The 23,209-nt window shown below is 68.8% G+C and overlaps 2 protein-coding genes across 2 annotated transcripts in view; one reads left to right on the top strand and one right to left on the bottom strand.

Annotated features, from left to right (window-relative positions):
• Window positions 1-1,102: 1,102 nt before the first annotated feature.
• Window positions 1,103-19,357, bottom strand: AURANDRAFT_72360 (hypothetical protein; the record flags this gene model as incomplete). The annotated part of the gene is made up of 8 exons (XM_009041959.1): window positions 1,103-2,000; window positions 5,693-5,741; window positions 6,060-9,526; window positions 9,730-9,873; window positions 10,002-15,386; window positions 15,515-16,889; window positions 17,019-17,903; window positions 18,305-19,357. The coding sequence occupies 8 exons, from the start codon at window positions 19,198-19,200 to the stop codon at window positions 1,119-1,121; spliced, it is 13,083 nt and encodes a 4,360-aa protein (XP_009040207.1).
• Window positions 19,358-20,482: 1,125 nt separating this feature from the next.
• AURANDRAFT_66725 (hypothetical protein) overlaps window positions 20,483-23,209 on the top strand; it is a gene marked incomplete at both ends in the record, with an annotated part of 8,013 nt that continues 5,286 nt past the window's right edge. Inside the window, 2 exons of the mRNA XM_009041981.1 lie at window positions 20,483-21,788; window positions 21,838-23,177. Coding sequence (XP_009040229.1) covers window positions 20,483-21,788; window positions 21,838-23,177 — 2,646 coding nt within the window. The remainder of the gene's footprint in view (window positions 21,789-21,837; window positions 23,178-23,209) is intronic.

Genomic DNA, 23,209 nt, shown 5'->3' with positions numbered 1-23,209 from the left:
GTCTCCGCGTAGAGGGCGACGAGCTGCGCGAGGCCCCCGTCCGGGCGGCGCGCGGCGTGGTGGAGCGCGCGGCCCGCGCGCACCTGGGCCAGCGCCCGGGTCAGCGCGCGCGCGAGCTCGCTCTCCTCCGGCGCGTCGTCGCCGTCGTCGTCGTCGTCGGATTTGCCCTCGTCCTCGAAGTAGGAGTTCGTCCAGGCCCACGCCATGCAGGCGCCCTGCTCCTGGCCTGTGCCGAAACCAACCACTGGTTTGGGTGGTCCTGACCAAACTTGAGAATTCTCTAGCTCGGTCAAATCAAAGTCGATTCGGCTGATTTTTGGACGGATCGATCGCTCTCGTCGAGTTCTCGAAGCCCAGCCGAAGAGCTTGTGTCAAAACATTCGAATACGCTCACATTGAAGTCGGGTTGAAGATTTGGTTTCGGCACAGCTCCTGGCCGAAGAGCGCGTGGAGGAGCATCTCGCCGTAGCTCGCGCCCTGCTCCCGTTGCATGCGCGCCACGGACGCCGCGAGCTCCGGCGGCGGCTCCCGGAGGGCGATGAGGCTCTTGACCACGCAGTAGAGGGCCCGCTCCTCGGCGTCCTTGTCCGCGTCGCCGTCGTCCGACGACGGCGGCCCGCCGTACCGATCGGCCCACCGCGTCGGCCGGCCGGCCCAGTCGGTGAGAGGCATCATGTTCAGAAACATGTTGCGCTTGGCGTTCAGCGGCGGCCGCTCGAGGATGCGCCCGATGGCCGCGCGCAGCGCCGGCTCCTCGGGGCAGCCGACATAGCCCGCGAGGACCAGTGGTGCGCTGGCGCCGCCGCGCCGCGCCTGGCTCTTCTTTTTGCCCATCGATGCGGGCGTTGACGATGCGCAGGCACGTGTCCCCGACGCGCGCGCGGCTCGAGCAGCCCGTGTTTATACAGAGCAGCTCTGCGCAGCTCCAGCGGGCGAGAGCTCGAGGTGAGCTCAGATGGTGAGCTCGTCGCCACACCGCTTCAAGGTGAACTGCAACATATACTTCTAGTACGTCGAGGAGATGGACGGCTTACCCAACTTCTGCACTTGTCAGCATCCCAGACTCGCGGCGACCGAGGTGAGGCGCCCCCGAGTCATAAAGGGCCACAAACAAGCGCTTAGCTCTGCGCCGCGCCGCGGGGCACGACGCCGCGCGCCTCGCGGGACCGCGCGCCGGCCTCGAGGAGCGACGTGGGCTTGCGCGCCTTCTTCCGCAGGAACCCGTTGAGCTTGCCCGCCTTCTTGAGCTGGTCGAAGCGGTCCTCGAGGAGCCGCTGCTTGACGACGGACTTCTTCGCGTAGTAGGGCTGTTTTCCGGCCTTGACCTTCGTCCGCTCCTCGCGCTTCATGGACCGTACGACGTCGCGCTTCCGCTCGTCGTGCTTGCGCTGCTTGCGCTTGCGCACGGCGTCGTCGACCTCGGCCTTGAGGCCCGCGTCCTTGCGGCCCTTCTTCGTCTTCAGCTGGCCCTGCTTCCGCGAGATCTCCTCGGCCTCGTGGTCGTCGAGCCAGCCGTAGCGCTTCTCCGTGGCGTGGGCGTCGTAGGTGCCGCAGAGCGCCTCGAAGCGCGGGTCGCGCACGGTCTGCTTCTTCTTGAGGCCCTCGATGGTCCGCGCGGCGGGACGTTTCTTCGACGACTGTTCCGCGGGCGCGTTCTTCGACGGCCGGGACCGCGTCGCCTTGGGCGCGGCGCGGGCCTTGCGCAGGTCCTTGGCGGACGTCCCCGCGGCAGCGCGCGCCGTCGCCTCCTCCTCGAGGCGCCGGAGCCGCTCGCCGAGCGACAGGCCCGAGGCCTTGGGCTTGGGCTTCCGCGCGGCCGCCGCCGCGGCCTCGGCCTCGGAGTCGTAGCCCTCGTCGTCGCTCGCGTCCGCCTCGCCGTCGCTCTCGTCGTCGTCGCTGCTCGCGGCCTCGCCGGCGCGCGCGAGCTCGTCGTGGTCGACGCTGTCGCCGCCGCCGTCGCTCGAGTCGTCGTCGTCGGACGCGTTCTCGAAGGCCGCGAGCTGCGCCTCGAGGCCGCGGGCCATAGTGGTGTGTTACGGCGCGGTCACGCAAGCAAGCCACGAAAGCAAAGCGTTGTCTTGTCGAGGGCGGCCGAAGCGCTCACGAAGCTGTCTATCGCCGGTCAGGCGCCGAGCGTCAACATCGAAGCCGCCCACCAATGTTGACGTTAGTATCCAGCTGATAACGCGTTTTGCGCTGCTGCTGGGGCTGCCTGCAGGCGTAGCCGCAGCCGCAGCCGCCGCGCGGCCATGGCGATGGCGGAGCACGTCGAGGCGCTCAACGCCCTGCGGGCCGAGGCGTCCCTGGCGGCCCTCGAGGTGGACGCGACGGCGGAGACGGTGGCCGGCGCCCACGCGGCGAGCATGTGCGAGCACGGCTTCCTGAGCCACTGGGGCCTCGACGGGCGGAACCCGTACCAGCGCTACGCCTTCGGCGGCGTGCGGAGCCACGTGCGCGAGGTCATCCACGGCGAGAGCGGCGCCTTCGGGGACGACGCGGCGGGCCGGCAGGAGCGGCTCGCGGAGCTGTGCTCCGCCGCGCGCGACTCCGTCTTCAAGGACGCCAACGCCCTGGCCGCGGGGCTCCACTGCACGCACGTCGCCTTCGGCGTGGCCCTGACGGCGAACGAGTTCCGCTTCGTCGTGGCGTTCGTGACGACGCGCGTGGACCTCGACGAGGTCTCGTGCCCCGAGGAGCTGCTCGCGCCCGAGCTCACGCTGAGCGGCGCGGTCATCCCGGGCAGGGAGCCCATGGGGCCCTACTGCGCCGTCGTCTACTACGACCCGCCGCCGGAGCCCATGGGCGCCGAGGAGCTCAACTCGAACTTCGCGGGCCCCTACGACGACTTCTCGCCGGAGCAACTGGAGGTGTCCTGGCCCTGGGACTTTTCGTTCTCGGCGGCCGACGGCACCTTCTCGGCAAAGCTGAAAGTCTGCGGGGACCTGGCGCTGCGGCCGGGCACCTACTACGTCCAGCTCTACCTCCGGGGGGACGTCGAGTCCATCCCCTACGGGGAGAAGGCGGACGGCGTCGAAGTGCCCGGCGACGGCTCCGTCTGCGCGACGGGCGTCGTGCTGACCGTCGGCGAGCACCTCGCGGCGGCGGGCGGCGCGGCGAAGAGCGACGACGGGCCCGGGGACCTGACGCTCGAGGAGCAGGCCGCGCGGCACGACGCCTTGGCCGCGTCGACGAAGCCCGACGGCGCGCCCGCGACGCATCTGGAGATGCTCCACGGCGTCGGCGCGCTGGCGACGCCGGGCGAGGACTTCGAGAAGTCGGTCTACATGCCCGTGGAGCGCGCGGAGCAGCTGACGACGGCGAATTTGGGCGTCGCGTTCAAGCGCCTGGCGCCCGAGGAGCTCGCGGACGACAACGACCCCCTCGTCGTCGTCGACGTCTGCGTCGCCGCGGGCGGCGAGGCGCCGCCGCCGGGCTTCGAGGCCATCGAGGGCTTCCTCCTGCCGCCGCCGAACCCCATGGACGACGCCTACGCGGCGACGGCGCCGAAGCTGTGCGTGTCCAAGGCGCCCGCGTCGACGGCGGGGCCCCGCGTGCTCGTGGACCTCGCCGTCGTCTACGGCCCCAAGCCGGGAACGCGCGCCGCGGGCGCGCCGCCCTTCGACATGGGCGGCGGCTACGAGACCGTCCCCCTGCCGCCGGCCGTCGCCGACGCCTACGGCGCGGCCATCGTCGTCTGCGTGAAGCGCGAGGGCGCGGGCCGGCGGGCCGCGGAGCAGCTCGCGTCCGACGCGGCGCTCGAGGCCGCGGCGGCGATGAAGGCCGAGGACGGCGACTTCGACGGCGACTCCATCGGCGGCGGCTTCGACCCGCTGGACGAGGACCGCGACGACGAGGACGACCTGCTCGACACGACGCTCACGCCCGAGCAGGTCGTGAAGCTCGAGGAGCAGCGCGCGGACCGGCTCCGCGAGGCCGAGGCGCGCGCCGACGCGGAGGCCCTCGAGCGGGACGCGCTCGCGCGGCGCGAGCAGCTCGCCGCGGAGCTCGCGTCGCTGGCGGAGCAGAAGGCGGAGCAGTTGGGCGCGAACGCGGAGCTCCAGCGGCGGCTCGCGGCGCTGCTGGCGTCGACGAAGCGCGGCGAGCAGGCCGCCGGCGCGCCGGCCAAGGGCGGCGCGCCGGCGGCCGACGCGGCCAAGGAGGCGGCCGCCGCGCCCGCGCACGAGGGCGAGAAGCAGTACTCCGACGCGCTGTCGGCCATCCTCGACGCGAAGCGCCGCGCGGCGGGCATGAAGGACGAGTACGACCGCGGCGCCTTCGACCTCCAGACGCGCCTCGACGAAAAAGAATTTAAAGCGAAGAAGATCAGCGACAGCTTCCGCGAGTTCAAGCACGAGATCGCCTTATCGGCCGAGAACTCGCGGACGTCCAAGCCCATCCCGAAGCGCATCATCGCCCAGTTCGAGGAGCTCGAGCTCCGCCGCGAGGCCGAGGTCGAGAAGGTGCGCCTCAAGAACATCAACCTGCGCATGACGCTCCGGAAGCTCGAGGCGTCGTTGCGCGCCAAGGAGCAGCTCGCCGAGGGCTTGCACCTCATCGACTTCGAGCAGCTCAAGATCGAGAACCAGACGCTCAACGAGAAGATCGAGGAGCGCAACGAGGAGCTCCACAAGCTCCGCAAGAAGAACACGGCCAACGTCCAGGTGCTCACGCACTTCAAGGAGAAGTTGCAGTTCGTCGCCGCGGAGAACGACGTCGTCCGCGCGGAGCTCGCGACGCTCGACGAGGAGCTCGGCAGCGAGCGCGACCGCGTCGCCAAGGCCAAGACGGAGCGCGAGTCCCTCAAGGCCGACAACGCGGGCCTCCGCCAGCGCCAGGGCTTCGCGAACAACGACCTCCTCGTCATCGACTTCGAGAAGCGCAAGTCCGAGCTCCAGCGCGTCGAGCAGAAGATCGCGGAGCTCCGCGAGCGCTACTCGCTCCTCCAGGCCGAGGTCAAGAAGGCCGACGCCGTCACGAAGGCACACGCGCCGGAGTAGGGGCGGCGACGCGTGGTAAGCAGGACACCAGAGCAGAGTGCATTGATCAGGCCCAGCGGCTCGTTGCCGTCAATCGAGCGCAGCGGCCACATCACAGCCGCCACAGCTGTACCAGGATCGAGCCGTCGCGCTGCTACCTCGTCGCGTGCAACCACCGCGTGCACAGCAGCGAACCCGCCGACGCACACGTCTGCACCCATGCGTTTGCTGCTGCTGTTGCTCGCCGTCGCGACGACGGCCCGCGCCCTGCGCGTGCCGCGCCGCGCCCTCGCATCGCTGGCGCCCGGCGCCGCGGCGACGGCGCTGGCGCCGGCGGCCGGCGCCCTGCCGTTCTTCGAGACCGCCGAGAGCCGCCGCGCGGCCGACGAGGCGAAGGCGGCGAAGCTGCAGGAGTCGCTCAAGGCGCCGCCGCTGGACCCGTCGCTCCGCGCGTGCGGATCGCGCCTGGTGGGCACGTACACGGACCCCAAGCACCCGGGCTGCACGCGCCGCGTCGCGCAGATCGGCGGCACGCGCTTCGCGAGCATCTACGGCGCCGACGAGGACGGCAAGCCCTGGGTCGTCAAGGCCACGGTGGCCTGCAGCGGCTACAACGGCGTCGACGCGGAGCAGCTCATCGTCGACTTCACGCCCAAGGGCGGGCCGAGCGAGGCCGTCGCGCTCGCCGCCTACGAGGGCTTCGGCGCGACGCTGACCTTCCCCGACGGCAACGTCTGGACCATGGTGCCCTGCAGCAACCCGAACCTGAAGACGAAGCAGCAGATCGCCGCGTGCCGCGCGGGCGCGAAGGCGTGAGGATCGGTAATAGCTGGTACGCGAGTTACTCCTAGGGCCGCGAGTGCGCGGGCCGTGGGGGCGGGGAGCGCCGTCGGAGCACGCTGGAGCTCGTTAATCGAGCTGGGCGACGAGCGCGACGCCGCGGAGTACCCACTTCGAGGCGGGCAGGTCCGTCTTGAGCGTCGCCACGAACACGAATGTCGGGCCGCGGAACCTAAGAGACGCAGAGTTTTGTTCCGTCGACGGAAAGGCGCGTCGGACGCGGCGGCGCGCGTCGTCAGGTACACGGGGCAGTTGTAGATCGTCGGCTCCGGTCGCAGGTAGCCCACGGCCGAGGGCTCCCAGGTCGGCTGGACCTGGACGGCCTTGATGTAGATGATGGGCATGTGGGGCAGCAGCTCCTTGGGCCGCGAGTCGCGCAGGATGCCCGCGAGCTGCGTCGAGTCGACGGTGTCGTCGAAGGCCTCGTTCTCGACCTCGCCCCAGCACGCGCCCTCGCAGAACATGCCGTGGATGTAGGCGCCCTCCGTGAGTCTTTCCGTGATCTCGTCGGGCTCGTTGAACGCGGACACGTGCGTCTCCGTCGACATCTTGTCGAGCGCGAGCGAGTTGTTCCGCGCGGTCACCTGCTTGATGGCCGTGAGGAAGGCCGTGGGGTTGAAGAGGCCCGGCAGCCAGACGGACGTGGGCGTCTTGATGCCCTCGGCCCCGCTCCAGGCCGTGAGCTGCTCGCAGCGCTGGATCAGGTCCGCGAACCAGGGCAGCAGGCCCTTCATCGACGGCCACGCGTACTTCTCCCAGGACGCGGTGTGGAACGGGTTCCGGCCCGGCACCTGCTTGATGAGCAGCGCCGACATGAGCTCCTCCATGAGCTCCGACATGTTGAGCTGGCCCAGCAGGCCCTTGCGCAGCTCCTCGAGCGTCCGCCCCATCTCCGCGCACAGACCGTTCATGCGGCCCACCTCCTGGAGCACGACGACGATGTAGGGCGCCTCCTTGCCCTTGAGCAGGGGCGCCGCCTTCTCGTTGATGTCGATGAGGTCGTAGGGCTCCGGCAGGCGCTCGATGAGGTCCGTGATCATCTCGTCGATGCCGCTGCCGCCGCCGCCGCCGCCGCCGGCCTTCGAGCCCGCCTTGAGCCGCAGGATCGTGCTCAGCAGCGCCGTCGTCGCCGAGTTCAGGTAGGCGATCTCCGAGTTCATGTGCAACCCATAAATCAACGGGCTCTCCGGCGGCAGCTTCGTCTTGAGGTGCTCCACGTACATCTCGCGCGTCGTGTGCGTCGCCGGGTCGGGCGAGTTGAAGCCCTCGCCGAGCTCCTCGGCGGCGAGGAGGCTCGGCGTGAAGGACACCTCGAGGTACGTGTTGTTCGTGCGCCGGTCCCAGAAGTCCGTGATGTGGCCGCCGTACATGATCTCGCCGAAGATGTAGCGGAGGTCGTCCCAGGGCACGCGGCCGTTGTCGTCGAGGTACGTCTGGAGCACGTCCGCGCAGATCGTCAGGTCGCCCATGTTGAAGCCGTACTTGCGGCTCCAGCCCTGCTGGCCGAAGCGCTTCCGGCCGAGCATGACGGAGTGGAAGAAGCAGAGGCCGAAGAGGCAGCTCCGGAACTCGAGCGGCAGCGTGCACTCGTCGAGGCGCGCCTGGGGGAAGGGCGCCCAGGCGCGCTCGATGTTCGACTTGATGTCGCTCGGCGCCTCGTTGGACACCTTGATGCACGACTGGAGCAGCGACTCGGGGATGTTCCGCTGGTAGCTGAACGACGGCGCCTCCGCGGACACGTAGCACCGGAAGTCCTGGTGCGCGTGCTCGGAGCAGACCTCGAGCTTGCGCTCGAGCACGGGCAGCCAGGACTGCATGAGGTGCAGGTTCTGGAGCATGACCCAGCCGCCGTCGTGGGCCATCTTCTCGAGCATGGCCTCCGCGGGCGCCTCCTGGCCCTGGCCCATGGAGATGTTGACGAACTTGTGGTTCGCCGCCGTGATGCCGAAGGACTCGCCCAAACTCTCGACCCAGAGCGTCGGGTCGACGCCGGGGAAGAGCACGAAGAAGATGGGCGTGGACGCGGTGGACTCCTGGTAGGCCTTCTTCATGTCGAAGGGCGGCTGGTGCACGTAGCCGTCGCCGTAGTTCGACGCGATGTAGTTCGTCACGCCCATGGTGACGCGGTCGCTGCGCATGGTGCACAGCAGGAGCACCATCTCGAACAGGTTCGGCGCGGGGCAGCCCTCGGGCAGCGGCGGCGTCTCCGTCTCCGGCGACTTGTGGTTGTACCAGGACTCCCAGGCCGACGCGTTCTCCTCGATGTGCTTCAGCAGCCCGCCGAACATGGGCACCTTGTCGCCGCAGTCCTCCTGGAGCGCCCGGAGCTTGGGCCACGTGGCCTCGGGCAGCCACGCGGACGCCTCGACGGGCGCGGGCTCGCCCTCGGCCTCGCGGCCGCCGAGCATGATGCCCAGGTAGGCCCCGTCGAGCTTGTCGTCGGCGATCTGGAGCGTCAGCACGAAGAGGGACACGATGGTCAGCTTGTCGCGCTCGAAGAGGCCCCGGCGCACGTAGTTGAAGCAGACGGACGTGCACGTGTCGATGAGCTTGACGCAGCGCGCGGCGTAGTCGACGTACTTCTCCACCGTCGTCTCGGGCACGACGTAGTAGCGCGGCGGGTCGGCCTTGGTCTCCAGCACGAGCGCGGCGACGTCGCCGACCTTGCAGAGCTTCCTGACCGTGCCCACGCACAGGTCGCCCTCGACGACGTCGCCGACCTTGAAGGTGCCCTCGGAGCCCTCGCCGCCCCGGGGCGACTTCTTCTTGCCGATGGACATGAGCTTGTCCAGGAAGTCGCTGTCGAGCGTGTCGCTGTGGGACGCGTTCATCAGGATGTCGCGGTTCCACGGGAACCGCTCGAGGCCGCCGATGACCTTCTTCGCGATCTTCTTGAAGGCCTTGAGGCCGAAGCCCTTCTTCTTCTTGGGCTTCGCCTCTTCTTCGGCCTCCTTGGACTCGCGCTGGACCTGGTCGATGCCGTTCAAGAAGACGACGACGAACGCGTTGAGCGAGTAGATGTAGTACGTGTGGATCTTCACGAGGTCGTTCATGATGAAGAAGAGCTGGGAGCCGCGGCGCGCGACGAGGCGGAACTTTTCCGACGTGTTGTTGATGGACTCCGTCGTCTTGCGGCCCGCCGTGAGCTTGGCCTCGATGTCGCGCGCGGTCCGCTTCGCGGCCTCCAAGCCCTCGATCAAGTCCTTGTCGTCCGTGATGTCGCCCTCGGCGGCGGCGAGGCGCGCCAAAATCTCGTCCTCGATCTGGATCATCTTGATCTTGAACTGGTTCTGCTGCTGGATGAGCTGGACCTTCTGGGACGCGAGGTCCGGCCGCTCCTTCGACACGACGAGCGCCAAAAGCTGGTCCTCGAGACCCGCGGGCGTCACCGTGAAGTTGACGAGCGTGCACTCGGCCTGGATCTCCGGCGGGTAGTGGGGGTTGCTCAGCTTCGTGTGGAGGAACATGCGGAAGTTCGCGTGGTACTCGACCTCGTCTTCCCCTAATTTCAGGAAGTAGCGGCCGCCGCGGCGCATCTTCGCGCGCTGCACCGCGGGCATGATGGACGCCTCGATCTGCTCGCCCATGTTCTCGACGAGCATGGGGAAGCCCCCGACCAAACACTCCTTGAGCGTCTTGAGCAGGTCCTTCGTGCCGAGGCGCGACACGCGGAGCATCGCGTTCTTGTCGCGCGTGTTCTGCGTCTTCACCTGGGGGGCAGCACAAGGGTGATTCAACGTCGCTTCAACGTGAGTGTCCCGCGCGCGCGCGTTCCGAAAAAAACATCCACGCTTCGAGACCGTTCCGAGAGATGATCGCTCGTCCAAAAATCAGCCGAAACGAGTGGAAAACGGCCGAGATAGGAGCCTTGGAAGTTGGGAATGTCGCTCTCTTGTGCTGCCCTGGTCTTCACCCAGGCGACGCCCTGGAGCTGGGGGTCGATGAGGAGGGGCCAGCGCGTGGACCGCGACACGATGGCGCCGTTCTCCGTGGACACGGGGTCCGCGGGGAGCTTCATCGTCTGCCAGAGCGCGATCTCGCTGTCCGTCGTCAGCGCCTGGGCAGCAAAAGAGAGATTCAACGTCGCTTCAACGTGAGTGTTCCGCGCGCGCGCGTTCCGGAAAAAGCATCCACGCTTCGAGACCGTTCCGAGAGCGATCGCTCGGTCCAAAAATCAGCCGAAACGAGTGGAAAACGGCCGAGATCGGAGCCTTTGAAGTTGGGAATTTCGCTCTCTTTTGATGCCCTGGTCAGCGCCGTGAGCGGGTCCGCCTCCTTGGACATGGGCACGGGCACGCCCGTCGTCGGGGACCGGAGCCGCGGCACCCACTGCTCCTCGAGCAGCTTCGTGCGGTACTGCTTCGTGAAGGGGCCGATGTAGGAGATGAACGCGGCGCTGAGCAGCGTGTCGCCGACGAGCAACGCGCGCGACGTGCCGAGCGACTCGATGCCCGCGCACCAGCGCACGTTCTCCGACGACAGGGCGCCCAGGAGGCGCTCGGCTAGACCCAACTTCATCTGGCCCTTGGCGACGACCTCCTCGGCCTCGTTCTTGACCTTCTCCGCCTCCTGCAGCTCCGACACGAGGATCGCCAAACGCTCCTCGAGCTCCGCGACCTTCTTGCGCACCTGCTCGAGCTTGTGGTTCGCCTCCTGGAGCTGGATCGTCGCCTCGGCGACGAGCTTCTTCTTGGGCTCGACCATGGACACGACGTCGTAGTAGACGACGATGTTGATGCACCAGTTGCACAGGCCCGCGGCCGCGGAGTTCTTGCCCATGATGATGTCGGGCTGGAAGTGCTCCATGGCGAGGTAGAAGCGCACCTCCTTGAAGTTGATGAGGGGCACCTTGCCCCCGTCGAAGGACTCCTTGTAGGACTTGAGCTCGTCGACGAACTTCTTCGGGTCGCCGAGGAGCGCCTTCTTCGCGACGTCCCACGACCGGTCCTTGTCCTTGACCTTGCCCGATTTCTGGACCGTCACGGCGGGGTTGAGGCCCGCGAGGAGCACGAGGCAGGCGCTGAAGACGTCGTCGACGCCCGGCGGCGGCTTGGCCATGGTCTTGCACATCTGGAGCTGCTTCACGTCGAGCGTGTCGAGCGCGGCCATGGCCGCCTCGACGGCGGGCACGGCCTTGGCCAGGTCGGCCTCGGCGGACTGCTGCTTCGCCGTGACCTCGGCGGCGATTTTGGTCACCTTCTTCTCCTCGATGGACGCGTTCTCGGACTCCATCTCGACGACCTCCTTCTCGGCCTTGACGCGCTTCGCGATGCCGTCGGCCGTGGCCTTCTTCTCCTCGGCGTCGGCGACCTTGCCCGCGATCTCCTCCTTGAGCACGTCGACGACCTTGGTGCAGTCCTCGAGCTTCTGGACGCCGTTCTTGAGGCGCTTCGTCGCCTGGTCGTTCTCCGCGCGCTTCGTGTCGAGGACCGTCGCGTACAATTTGAGCAGCTCGAGGTAGGACTTGGGCGTCGTGTAGACGTAGCGGCCGTCCATGTCGAAGTACTCGACGGCGGCCTTGTTCGTCGAGTCGAAGGAGTAGGGCATGAAGTTCTCGATCTGCTGCCGCACCTCCTCGCCGCCGAGGTCCTCGATCTGCGCGAGGAACTTGCAGCCCACGGAGTAGAGCGCCTGCTTCGGCCAGGGCTGGAACCAGTCGATGACCGTGCAGTTGACGAGGGCCGGGAACTTGCGGCACCGCATGCGGAACGCCTCGCCGACGGGCGAGAAGCAGAGCACGACGTGCAGGTTCTTGCGCACCTCCTGCAAAAAGTACTCGTAGACGGGCCCGGCCTCCGGGGCGAAGCCCGCGGCCTTGGCCTTCTTCATGCACGAGTTGATGACCGTGTCCTTCTCGTCCTGCGCGTACAAATCCGCGATGTCCGCGGAGCCGAGCAGGTCGTTGAGGTAGACGAGGAACCGCTCGTTCGTGATCTCCGCGTCGGTGAAGAGGAACATGACGCCCTCGGACTTGACGCCCGCGCGGTTGTACATGGCCTGAAGGTCGACCTTGAGGTCGTTGATGCCGTACGTCGCGGAGATCTGGATCATCGTCGTCTGGAAGCCGCAGATGAAGGACGAGAGGCGCGACAGCGACTTCTTGCCCGAGCCGCCGACGCCGACGAGCAGGGCGTGGCCCTGGGGGTTGTTGATGATGCGCGTGATGCGGCAGATGTGGTTCAGCGCGTCCTCGAATAAGACGAGGTCCATCTGCGCGTTCGACTCGTTGTACTCCTCGAGCGCCTGGTCCAGGATCTTCTGCAGGACGGCCAGTTCGTGGATCTGGTCGTAGATGGGGTCCTCGCCGATGCCCTCGATGAAGTGGCAGAAGGTCAACGGGTCGCGCGTCTCGCCGTAGAAGCGGCTCAGGTTGAACTCGCCGAAGCCCTTCTTCGCCTGCGCGGCCATGATGCCGTCGAACTTCGCCAGGTCCTCCGGCGACACGAGGCGGTCGCCGTAGACGCGGTAGCACTCGTGGAGCCAGCAGTCGGCGACGATGGACGTGTTGCCGAACTTGGCCGGCGACGTCATGAGGAGCCCCTGGAAGACGCCCGCGACGTGGCGGATGTTGAACTCGTAGTGGAAGTTCGTCGCCGTCTTGCGGAAGTTCTCGGAGACGTCCTTGTGGACGAGGAGCGTCGTCTTGATGATCTTGGGCAGCATGTTCATCATCTCGGCCGCGGTGTTGGTGAAGACGTTGTTGATGTGGCCGCTGAGGAACGTCTCGTAGATGATGCCCAGGGACTGGTCGCTGGGCATGGACACGGCGAAGGTCGTGAAGTGGCGCTGGAGGCGCGGGTTCACGTGGAAGGAGCCCGCCGTCGGGTTCATCGCCGCGACGTACTGGCACTTCTCGACGGTCTTGAGCGCGAGCTTCGTGATGTCGTACCAGTGCGTGTAGTCGAGGTGCTGGCGCACGAGGGCGATGGCCGACTGGGTGTTGTACTTGTCGAGCTCCGGCAGGTTCAGGTCGTCGATGAAGTAGACCATGTGGCACGCGCCCGGCGGGCCGTAGAGACTGCCCGTCTTCTTCTGCAGCGACACCTCGAGGTTCGCCTGGAGCACGAGCCCGGAGCTGTAGAAGTTCATGTTGATGGTCTGGAAGAGCGTCTGCTCCGGGTTGAGCGCCTTGAGCTGGCCGTTGATGAGCTGCGTCTTGCCCGTGCCCGAGGGCCCCGCGAGCATCGCGCAGTGGTGGCCGTCGACGAGGAGCTTCAGCCAGAAAGAAACCGACGCGCTCTCGCCGGTAGGTACGGTGACGTCGGACATGTTCATCTCGCGGCTGTTGAAGGCCACCTCGGAGAACGCGGGACTGCTCTTCCACGACTCGAAGGACATGGACTCCGTGTCGAGCCAGTAGTCGAAGACCGTGTCCTTCGTCGGGAACTGGACGTTGCGGAACTGCTTCTTCCACCACTCGCTGAAGGTCCGCTTGTAGTCCTTGCCGTCGTCGGCGATGCCCAGCGAGGATCCTAAAGCCCAGACCGCGCAGAAGCTGAACGTGATGGCGACGTTGCGCTGCGACTGGAGCTCGTTCGCCGTCAAAGTGGCGTCGAGCAGTCGCAGTAAATTCTCCACGAGCGTCGTCTCGAACTGGGGGATGGACGTGAGCATCTTCCGGAAGCACTTCAGGGACGGGCCCACGTACTCGTCGAAGCACTCCGTGAGCCACTGCCGCGACTCGTCCGTGAAGCCGTCGCCGGAGCGCGTCGACACCCACGTGTTGATCATGGACCGCCACTGGAAGCCCTCGTCCGTGGAGATGTAGAGGATGCCCGCGCGCGACACCGTCGCCGGCGTCGCGTACTTCAGGTCGCGGATCTCGAAGATCATGCGCATGTGGGGCTTGAGCGGGATGCGCTCGTTCGACGCGAGCGTCAGCAGGCGGTTGTCGTCCATGACCGAGTTCATGGACTCGATCCAGTTCGCGTCGAGGTCGCCGTCGAGCAGGATCCACTTGGGCTTCTCGTCGTCGATCTGGCCCAGGTCGCGCATGATCGTCGACAGGAGGCCGTCCTTCCAGTCGCGCGTGACCATGTTGATGTAGCCGTAGAGGTCCTGCGTCGGCATCGTCTTCGGGTTGATGTCCACGACCTTGACGGGGTTGTCCGGGTCCTTGATCTTGTAGGCGTTCGCGAGCATCTTCCAGCAGGACGTCTTGAAGGAGCCCGGCGGGCCCATGACGAAGACGCAGTGGCGGATCGCGATGAGCTCGTCGAGCTGGACGCACTTGAGCTTGAAGACGTCGTCGCCGAACTGGCCGCTCTCCTCGACGGCCTTCTCCACGGACTGCTCCAGCGTCTTGTCGATGACGCGCGGCGGGTCCAGGCCCGGGAACAAATCGTTGAGCAGCCCGAAGAAGACGACCTCGTCGGCCTTGACGATCTTGGCGATGTTGAAGTCGCGGAGCGCGCGCATCAGGATGTTGTCCTCGTCGCTGTCCGGGTCCGTGCGGAGGAGCATGCCCGCGACGACGAGGACGGACTTGATGGCCCGCAGGCCCCAGTCGTAGTGCTCCTGCTTCGAGAGGAGATCCTTGAGCAGCGAGTAGAGCGAGTAGAACTTGGACGCGAGCGACTTCGCGCTCACGAAGCCCTGGGCCATGAGCATGTTCTCGCAGATCATGACGAGGTCGGGCACCATGACCGTCATGGGCCGAAACAGGGCCTTCAATCCCTCGGGCAGCTCCGAGCGGCCGAGGTAGCCCGGGTTCATCGTGATGAACGCGCCGCACGTCTCGTCGAGCTTCACGAGGTCGCCCTCGATGGTCGTCATGCGCGCCGCCTCGTCGAAGGGGCTGCCGCTCTTGCGCGCGACCTTGCGCGCCGTCTTGACGCGCTTGACGCCGTTGCAGACGGCCTTGAACTGGACCGTGCACACGGACAGGACCTCGGGGATCAGCCGGTTGAACTCGTCGAAGCAGCCCCAGGACCCGGAGCACGCCAGGCCCTTGAAGATGTTGCCCAACGACTTGTAGTCCATCTCCGGCGAGCAGTTGAAGACGTAGCAGCACTTGCCCAGCGCCGACGCGAGGTCCTTCGTGCTCTCCGTCTTGCCCGTGCCCGCGGGCCCCGCGGGCGCGCAGCCCATGCAGAGGTTCAGGGCCTGGGTTGCGGTGACGTAGACGCGGTCCGTGAGGGGCGTCACGACCAAACGCGGCCCGTTGCCGAGGTACTCGAAGCCGTAGTCGAACTCCGCGTTGAGGATGTGGACGAGCCACCGGTTCTGCGACTCGTCGAAGCGCATCTTGAGCTGCGACTGCCACTGGAAGCTCGAGATCTGGTACGACTTCGCGCGCAGCGTCTTCTCGATCATGTCGCGGCTGTGGGCGTCGTAGGTGATCATGCACATGACGCGCGTCCGCATCGCGCCGTCGAGCTTGCCCTTGGTGAGCAGGATGAGATCCGAGAGCTGCGCGAGCGTCCGCGTCTGGAACTCGACGTAGGGCGCCTCGTCGCCGTTGCCCGCGATCTTCTCCATGGCGTCCTCGCACTCCTTCGTGTAGTAGATGGCGGCGATGAGCAGCCCGATCTGGCCCGCGTCGGCGCCGTTCGTGCGGCCGTCGCTCGCCTGGGCAGCACAAGAGTGGTTCAACGTCGCTTCAACGTGAGTGTTCCGCGCGCGCGCGTTCCGGGAAAAGCATCCACGCGTCGAGACCGTTCCGAGAGATGATCGCTCGTCCAAAAATCAGCCGAAACGAGTGGAAAATGGCCGAGATATGAGCCTTTGAAGTTGGGAATGTCGCTCTCTTGTGCTGCCCCGTCGCTCGCCGTCGCCTTCTCCTGGAGCCAGTCCGTGCGCACGGCCGTCGACGCGTAGCGGCCGATGGACCGCTTGGCCTGCTCGACGAGCGTGGTCATCTGGGCGTCCAACACGGTCTGGAGGTAGACCTCGACCTTGTTGAGGAGCTTCGGCGGCGGCGTGAACTCGCACCACTCCGAGCCGACGCCCGAGATCCACGTGAGGGCCGTCGGTCTTCCCGTCTCCGCGTCGTCGTCCGTGAGCGTTAAAGTTTTGGTCGCGAGCATGACCTTGTCGACGTGCTTCATGATCGCGGACGGGTTCGACCCGTTGGAAAGAATATCGAGCAAGTCCGCCTCGGACACGAAGTAGAAGCGCGCGAACTGCATGCGCTTCGAATCCAAGAACTCGTTGAGCGACTTCTTGCACATGTCCTGCTTCACCGTGATGTCCTCCAGGGTCGGGATGAGGCCCTCCTTGTTGCACGCGGCCTTGACGTTCTTCGTCTCCCACGCCTCCTTCAGGAGGGACCGCACCGTCGCGTCGATCTCCGCGAACTTGGCCGCCGTCTCCGGCAGCTCGCGCTTCACCTCGTCGGAGCCGACGAAGAGGGGCTCGAGGTAGGACCACATGCGCTGGAGCTCCGCGAGGATCGCGATGACCTCGCCGACGTTTTGCAATTCCGCCTGCCACTTCGTGCTGCGCTCCTTGAAGAACTCGTAGCGGGAGGAGACCATGGACTGGAGCGTCAGTAAATCCGACTCGAGCTGCTCGAAGTCCTTCTCGTCCATCTTGAGCAGCGGCACGGACTCGTCCTTGTCGTAGGGCGTGCGCACGAAGACGATGCCGCTCCAGTTGACCTCGAGGGTCTCCAGCGTCTCCTCCTGCTTCGCTTCCTTCACGGCCTTGTCCGTGACCTCCTCGACGACGGCGGCGACGGACGCGCGGTGCAGCTCCAGGCTCAGAATCTCCGAGAGCTCGATGTTCGGGTTCTCGATGGGCGTCTCCGAGAGCGTCGCGTGCGCGCCCTCCAGCAGCTCGTCCCAGTGGCGCTTCTTCATGCAGGGCGTGTGCAGCGACAGGATGAGCGGACACGACGTGTAGAACTCCTTCGCGCGGCGGTCGAGGACCTTGAACGCCTCGGACGTCTTCACGGGCTTCGGGAGCTTCTTGACCTTGGACGTGAGCTTCTTCGCGTTCTCCTCCAGCTCCTCGGGCACCAGATCGCCCCAGCGCGTGTCGTTGGCCTCGGCGACGTATTTCTCCAGCTGCTCGTCGAGCTCCCAGAGCGCGATGTACTCGTTGAGCATCTCGTCGATGTCCGCGATGAGCCTGCGAGGGAACCAAATCTTCAACCCGACTTCAGTGGGCGCGTACGCGACAGTTTCGACGCAACATTTTCGGCTCTGTCCGAGAACTCGACGAGAGCACTCGATTCGTCCAAAAATCAGCCGAACCGACTTCGATTTGACCGAGAGGTTTGAAGTTTGGTCGGGACCACCCAGACCAGTGGTTGTTTCCGGCACAGCTCCTAGCTGCTCGGGCTTCTTCATCTCCGCGCCGATCTCGTTGTCCTCGGCGCGGTTCCGCATGGCCTTGCAGCGGTTCGTGTCCTGCTTGTGCGACTGCTTCTCGTCCTCGAGGAGCTCCATGGCCTTGGCCTGGCCCGTCTCCGCGAGCTTGAACGCGTAGCTCGGGTCCATGAGGGCCTTCTTCTTCGCGCGGAGCACGCCGTCGAAGGCCTGGATCTCGTCGCGCATCTTGCGCTGGGCCTTCTCCTTCTCCTTGCGCTTCTTCTCCTCCGCCGCGAGCCGCGCCTCCTCCTCGGCCTTGCGCGCGGCCTCCTCGACGGCGCGCTCCTTGGCCTCCGCGACGGCCTCCTTGTGGGCCGCCTCCATGACGACGAGCTGCTTCTCGAGGGACACGGTGGCCTGCTTGACGATCGGTAGGGTCTTCATGTACTCGATGACGTGCTTGTGGCCGCGGCGCTTCGCCATCCACATCGCGTCGGCGCCGCGGACGTGCTCGAGGCGGCTGCTCATCATGGAGCTCAAGCCGCCGGCGCAGACCAGGGGTGACATCTCGCACTTCTCCACCAGGACCTTGAGCAGGCTGAGGTAGCCGTTGATCGCGCACGCGTGCAGCGCCGTCACCCCGGAAAAGGGGCAGACGGCCGCCGCGAAGGCCGAGTCCTTGCCGCTCGCCTCGATGTCCGCGAGGATCTTGTCGTGGTTCACGGACTTGCGCTCGCGGCAGCCGTCGATGCGCCACGTGCCCGGGGCGAAGATGTCGCGGAGCGTCTTGTGCGCCTCGACCTCGAGCTCGCCCCCGAAGGGCTCCACGGGCCTAGAAAAGCGGGGGTTTCGGTTTCGGAGCGAAGCGCGCGCGCGCGCGCGAACGGCGGCCGCAGCGCCCCGCCCCCGCCCCCGTCGCCGCCGGCGCCGGCGCGCCACGGGGCGTTGCAGCGGTAGGTGCGCAGCCCGAAGGCGTCGCGCGCGATGAGCTCCTTGAGCTCCTTGTCCTCCTCCTTCTTCTCCTCCTCGTCGGCCATGGCGCCAAACGGGCCAAGGGCGGAGGTGCCGACCGGGGAGCGGCGGGCCCTACTTGGCGGGCTCGCGTGCTGCTGCCAGGTCGGGGGGCAGCCAACGCTTCGTTATGGCAGCTAAGATACGGCACCATTTCGATTGGGTAAAGTTTACCCAGCTCCTACCAGCAGCAATGGCAGCATGCCCAAAGAAAGCCCTTACCTCGGTCGCCGCCGCGTCGTCGTCGTCGGCGCCGCGGGCGCCGGAGCGCGCGCGCCGGGCCGGGGCTTGAGCTGGAGCCGCTTCGGGTCGATGCCGCGCTCGCGCGCGAGGGCCGCGGCCTTGGACGACCGCGGCGCGACGGGGCGGCCGAAGATGGACGTCGCCTTGGGCGCCGCCGCCGCGCGCCGGGGCCGCGCAAAGGTCACGGCCCTCGCCGCCGCGGCGTCGTCGGGATGCGGCGGCAGCAGCTCGATCGCGAGGCCGAGGCGCCGGCCCATGCCGTCGCGCTCCTTGGCGTCCTTCCGCACGGCGCGGTGCCGCTTCCGCAGCGCGCGGTTCGCGCCGTAGTCGTCGTAGAAGCGCTCCGCGCGGCCCCAGTCCTCCGCGAGCTCGCCGGCGGCGCGCTTCGCCTTCGCCTTGTCGTCCCGCGTGCGCTCGAGCGTCGCCATGGGGTCGCGCCGCTTCGCGAGGGCGGCCTCCTGGGCCCGGTGGTCCGTGTCGCCGAGGAGGCGCGCGCCGTCGGCCGCGTCCTCTGCGTACGACTCGACCTTGCGGCGGATGCCGGACGCAAAGTCGTAGTCCGACTTCGCGGGGTCCGTCTTTATGACGAACTTGGTCGTGCAGGACGGGCACTGCATCGTGAACTTCCAGACCGTCGTGCTGTGGTACTTGCCGTCGGCGTCCTTCTTCGCGTTGAAGCGCACGCCCTTGCCGACGTGGCGCCCGCAGCCCTCGCACCATCCGTCGAACGGCAGCTCGAAGCGGATGAGGCCCTCCTGCTCGTACTGGTTCCGGCCCCGCGTGTCGCCCGTGTGCTGCGACAGGGATTCCTTCGACGGGTCCCAGTTCGGCGGGTAGTAGAAGTTGTCGGCGCGGGCCGCGCTGAGCGTCGACATGGTCGCTTAGGTCGTGGGCTCGGCGCGCGGTCGGTCCGCGCGGAGATTTGCTGTTCGGTGAGAGAGCCGCGGCGGCGCCGACTCCTCGCGCGAGGGGGGCGGCGGGGCGCGCCCAGGGCGCCGTGCGCTTGACGAGGACGACGACGCGGAGCAGCTTCGGCCGCCGCGGCGCCGTCCCGCACCAATCACCTCGTCTTCGGGCGCAGCGGCGCGCGCGCGTTGGACCACCGCCCGCAGTGAAACGATGCGGGGCGTCGGCGCCTTCGCGTGGCTGCTCGTCGCGGCGCTCGCCGGCGCCAACGAGGTGTGCATCGACAAGCAGACCGGCGCCCTGTCGAGCGGCCACTTCGTCGTCGACCCGGCGCCGCACTCGCCCAAGGGACAGAACTGCTACTCGATCCATCCGCCGACGAAGCCGGCACGAGGATTCCTCGACCCCATGCGCATCTGGGACTTTGCGACGAGCGCGCGCCCGCGTCGGCCGTCGGTCGCTCGAGAGCGTCGCCGCGAGCCCTTTCCGTCGAATCCACGCCGGCGGCCGCGAGCCCTGGCCATCGAAACGAGCGCGCTAACGCCGCCGCCTCCCCGCCGCAGGCCAGCCGTGGTACAACTACTGCCTCCTCGCGTGGATCCTCTCCGCGGTCGAGAAGTACTTCGAGTGACGGCCGCCGCGCGAGACTAGTATAGACTTTACTCCTTCTTCTTGTCGCCGCCGCCGAAGAACTTCATGAGGCCGCCCATGAAGTCGGCGGACTCGTCGACCTCGCCGGACTCGAAGTAGGTGCCCTTGGAGTTGTCGAAGGAGCCGTACTCCTTGCCGTCCTTCGTGATGAACCGGTTCTCGTCGAGCTCGAACTTCAAAGCGCCCGTCTCCTCGTCGACGCCCTTGAAGGTGCCGAGGTTCGGGGCGCCGAGACCCAGGGCGACGAGATCCCGCAAGCCATCCATGGTGATCTTGCCCTTGCGCTCGTCCGTGTCCTCGGGCTCGTCGGCCTGCTTGTCCTGCGCTCGCCGCGCGATCGATGCGGCGCGCGGCCGCGGCGCCGGCGCGACGAAGGCGCCGGCGACGGTCGCCGCCGCGAGCAGCGCTGCGACGGCGCGCATGACTGCGGGCTGTGTCGGGAGTGCCGGCACAAGATCTCGGGGAGAGCGGAGGGTGGCGACGCAGGAATCATGCTTGATTGACTTCTCAATTACACACCTTGAAGAGATCTTGAAGACGTTGGGCAGCCCGATGTGCGGGCCCTAACATTGCAGAGGAAGGCAAGCGCCGCGGCGGATGATGGACTACGCGCAGGCGCGGGAGGCGGCGTCGCGCGCCGCCGCCGCCCACACGGCGTCGGCGTTCCAGTCGTCGCTCCACAGCGCCCTCCGGCAGCCGTCGCCCTACGAGACGCCGCGCTACGAGACGCCGCGCTACGACGCGACGCCCCGGGCCTACGGCGGCCCCGCGGGCGCCTACGACGTCAACCGGAGCGACCTGAACGTGCGGAGCGCCTACGAGGACCGGCGCGCGACGACGCCCTACGAGGAGCCGCGCGCCGCGGAGGCGCGGCCGCGGCCCTACGACTACCGGACCTCCGCGCCGCCGCCGGGCCCGCGCTACGCGTCGGCGACGCCGCCGCCGCGGTCGACGACGCTGCCGACGCACCCGCCCGTGCCGCCGCCGCAGCAGCCCTACGACCGCGACCGCGACCGCTACGCGCTCGCCGCCGCGGCGGCGCGCGCGCGGCCGCCCGACGACGCGCCCCTGGACGCGCCCTTCTCGCGGGACCTGCGGGACGCCATCGCCGAGGCGACGAACGTGTCGCGGTCCGTGCAGGCGCAGCTGAACATGCTCACGGCGGGGCAGTCCGCGCTCGACGCGCGATTGGCCAAGCTCGACGAGGAGCACGTCCCCCGCGCGGAGCGCTTCGCGCGCCAGGCCGCGCGCCGCGCCGACGAGGTCGTCGAATCCGTGACGGCGGCGAAGCGCGCCTTCGTCGAGCGCGCGGCCGCCGACGACGCGGCCGCGCGCAACGTGCGGAGCTCTATTTCGGCCTTGCGACTGGCGCTCGAGGACCGGCCGACGCGGCGCGCGGCCGTGGACCTCGCGCGCGACGGCGCGCGGCGCTACTGCGAGTCGGACCCGGAGGCCGAGGCCTGGGTGCGGCGCGCGGCCCGCGCGGCGCTCGCGCAGACGCTCGAGGGCGGCTCGCGCGCGGGCGACGCCGTCGCGGCCGAGCTCGAGAGCCGCGTCGCCTCCTTGGCGAGCGACGCGGCGCAGCGCGCGGCCGCGCGCGCCGTCGACGACGCGCTGCGCGACGGCGCGGCCTTCGAGGCCGCGGGGCGCCGCGTCGCCGAGGACGCGGAGCGCGCCGTGTCCGACCGCGCGACGCGCGCGCTTCTGCCGAAGCTCAAAGACGAGCTCGCGGCGTCCGCGGACGCGGCCGCGCGCGACGCCTTCGCGGCCCTCGCCGCGCAGCGCGACCGGAGCCGCGACGACGCGCTCGCCGCCGCCGTCGCCGCGGCCGCGGACGCGGCGAAGCGGTGCGAGGCGCACGAGACCGCCGCGTCGGCGTTCGTCGACGCCGGCGAGTTCTCGCGGCGTTTTTTACGGCCGACCTTTTTCTCAAAAAAGAGACGTTCTTATAATAGGCGAGAAGAGCGTCGACGCGCTGCGGCGGCGCGTCGACGACGTCGACCGGGAACACCGGGACCGCGCGCGCGAGGCCGAGGCGAGCCGGCGCCGCGACCTCGACGCGCTCCGGGCGCCCGTCGAGGACTGGCGCCAGGCCCTCGCGGCGCTCGAGGCGCGCGTCGCCGGCGCGGAGCGGCGCGCGGACGACGCCGCGGCGGCGACGGCGAGCGGCCGCGAGGAGGCCGCGGAGCTGCGGACGTCGCGCGACGGCGAGCGCGAGGCCGCGTCCGCCGCGGGCGCCAAGGCCGACGCCGCGGCGACGCGCGCCGAGGACGCGGCGGAGCGCGCGGACAAGGCGTCGGCCGCGGCGACGGCCGCGGGCCGCGCGGCCGCGGACGCGCGGCGCCTCGGCGAGGAGGCGCGCAAGGGGTCCGAGGACGCGTCCGCGGGCGCCGCGGACGCCGCCGCGGACGCGCGCGGCGCGCGCGAGCTCGCCGCGGACGCCAAGGCCGTCGCCGCGGACGCGCACGCGGGCCTCCGGGGCCGCGACGACCGCCTCGCGGACCTCGAGGCGCGCGTGGCCCAGCTCGCGGGGCAGCTCGCGGCGCGCGGCGGCGGCGCGCCGGCCCCGGCCGCCGCGGCGCCGCCGGCCGACGCCGGCGCGCTCGACGACCTCCGGGGCGCCGTCGAGGCGACGAACGACGCCGTGCGGCGGCTCGCGGACCGCGTCGCGCGCCTCGAGGCCGGCCGGGACGAGAAGGACGACGGCGACAGCGACATCACGACGGAGGACCCCCTCGAGAAGGACCGCGCCGGGGCGCCCGCGGCGCCCGCGCCCGCGCCCGCGCCCGCGGCGACGCCCGAGGCCGACGACGACGACGACGACGACGCCGACGACGACACGATCAAGTCGGGCGGGTCGACGACGCCGGGCGCCGCGAGCCGCCCGGCGGCCTACGCGGCGAAGCCGACGACCTTCGGCCTGCCGAGCCTCGGCGCCGCGAGCCTCCAGCGGTCGCCGCGGAGCCGCGCGTCCTTCGCCGGGGGCCACCGGCCGCCGCCGCTGCCCGTCGGCCCGCCGCCCGCCCCCGCGCCCGCGCCCCAGAAGCCCCCGGACGCGGCGCCCCAGAAGCCCCCGGACCCGGCGCCCGAGGACCCGGCGCCCGGCGAGGGCTTCGACGACGACGACGAGGAGGACGAAGCGGACGAAGCGCCGGCGGACGCGCCGGCGCCGGCGCCGGAGGACGACGGCGCATCCTCCGGCGCGCCGCGGTCGCGGGGCGCGTCGCTCGACGAGCCGGCGCCGCCGCGGTCGCGCGGCGCGTCGCCCGTGCCCGACGCGGGCCCCGCGGGCGCGGTGCTCACGGCGCCCGCGAAGCCCCCCGCGGC

The sequence above is a fragment of the Aureococcus anophagefferens genome, assembly GCF_000186865.1.
Source record: "Aureococcus anophagefferens unplaced genomic scaffold AURANscaffold_25, whole genome shotgun sequence".
Lineage (NCBI taxonomy): Eukaryota > Pelagophyceae > Pelagomonadales > Pelagomonadaceae > Aureococcus > Aureococcus anophagefferens.
The sequence above is the reverse complement of the archived record's forward strand: the minus strand, read 5'-3'. Positions and strand labels throughout refer to the sequence as shown.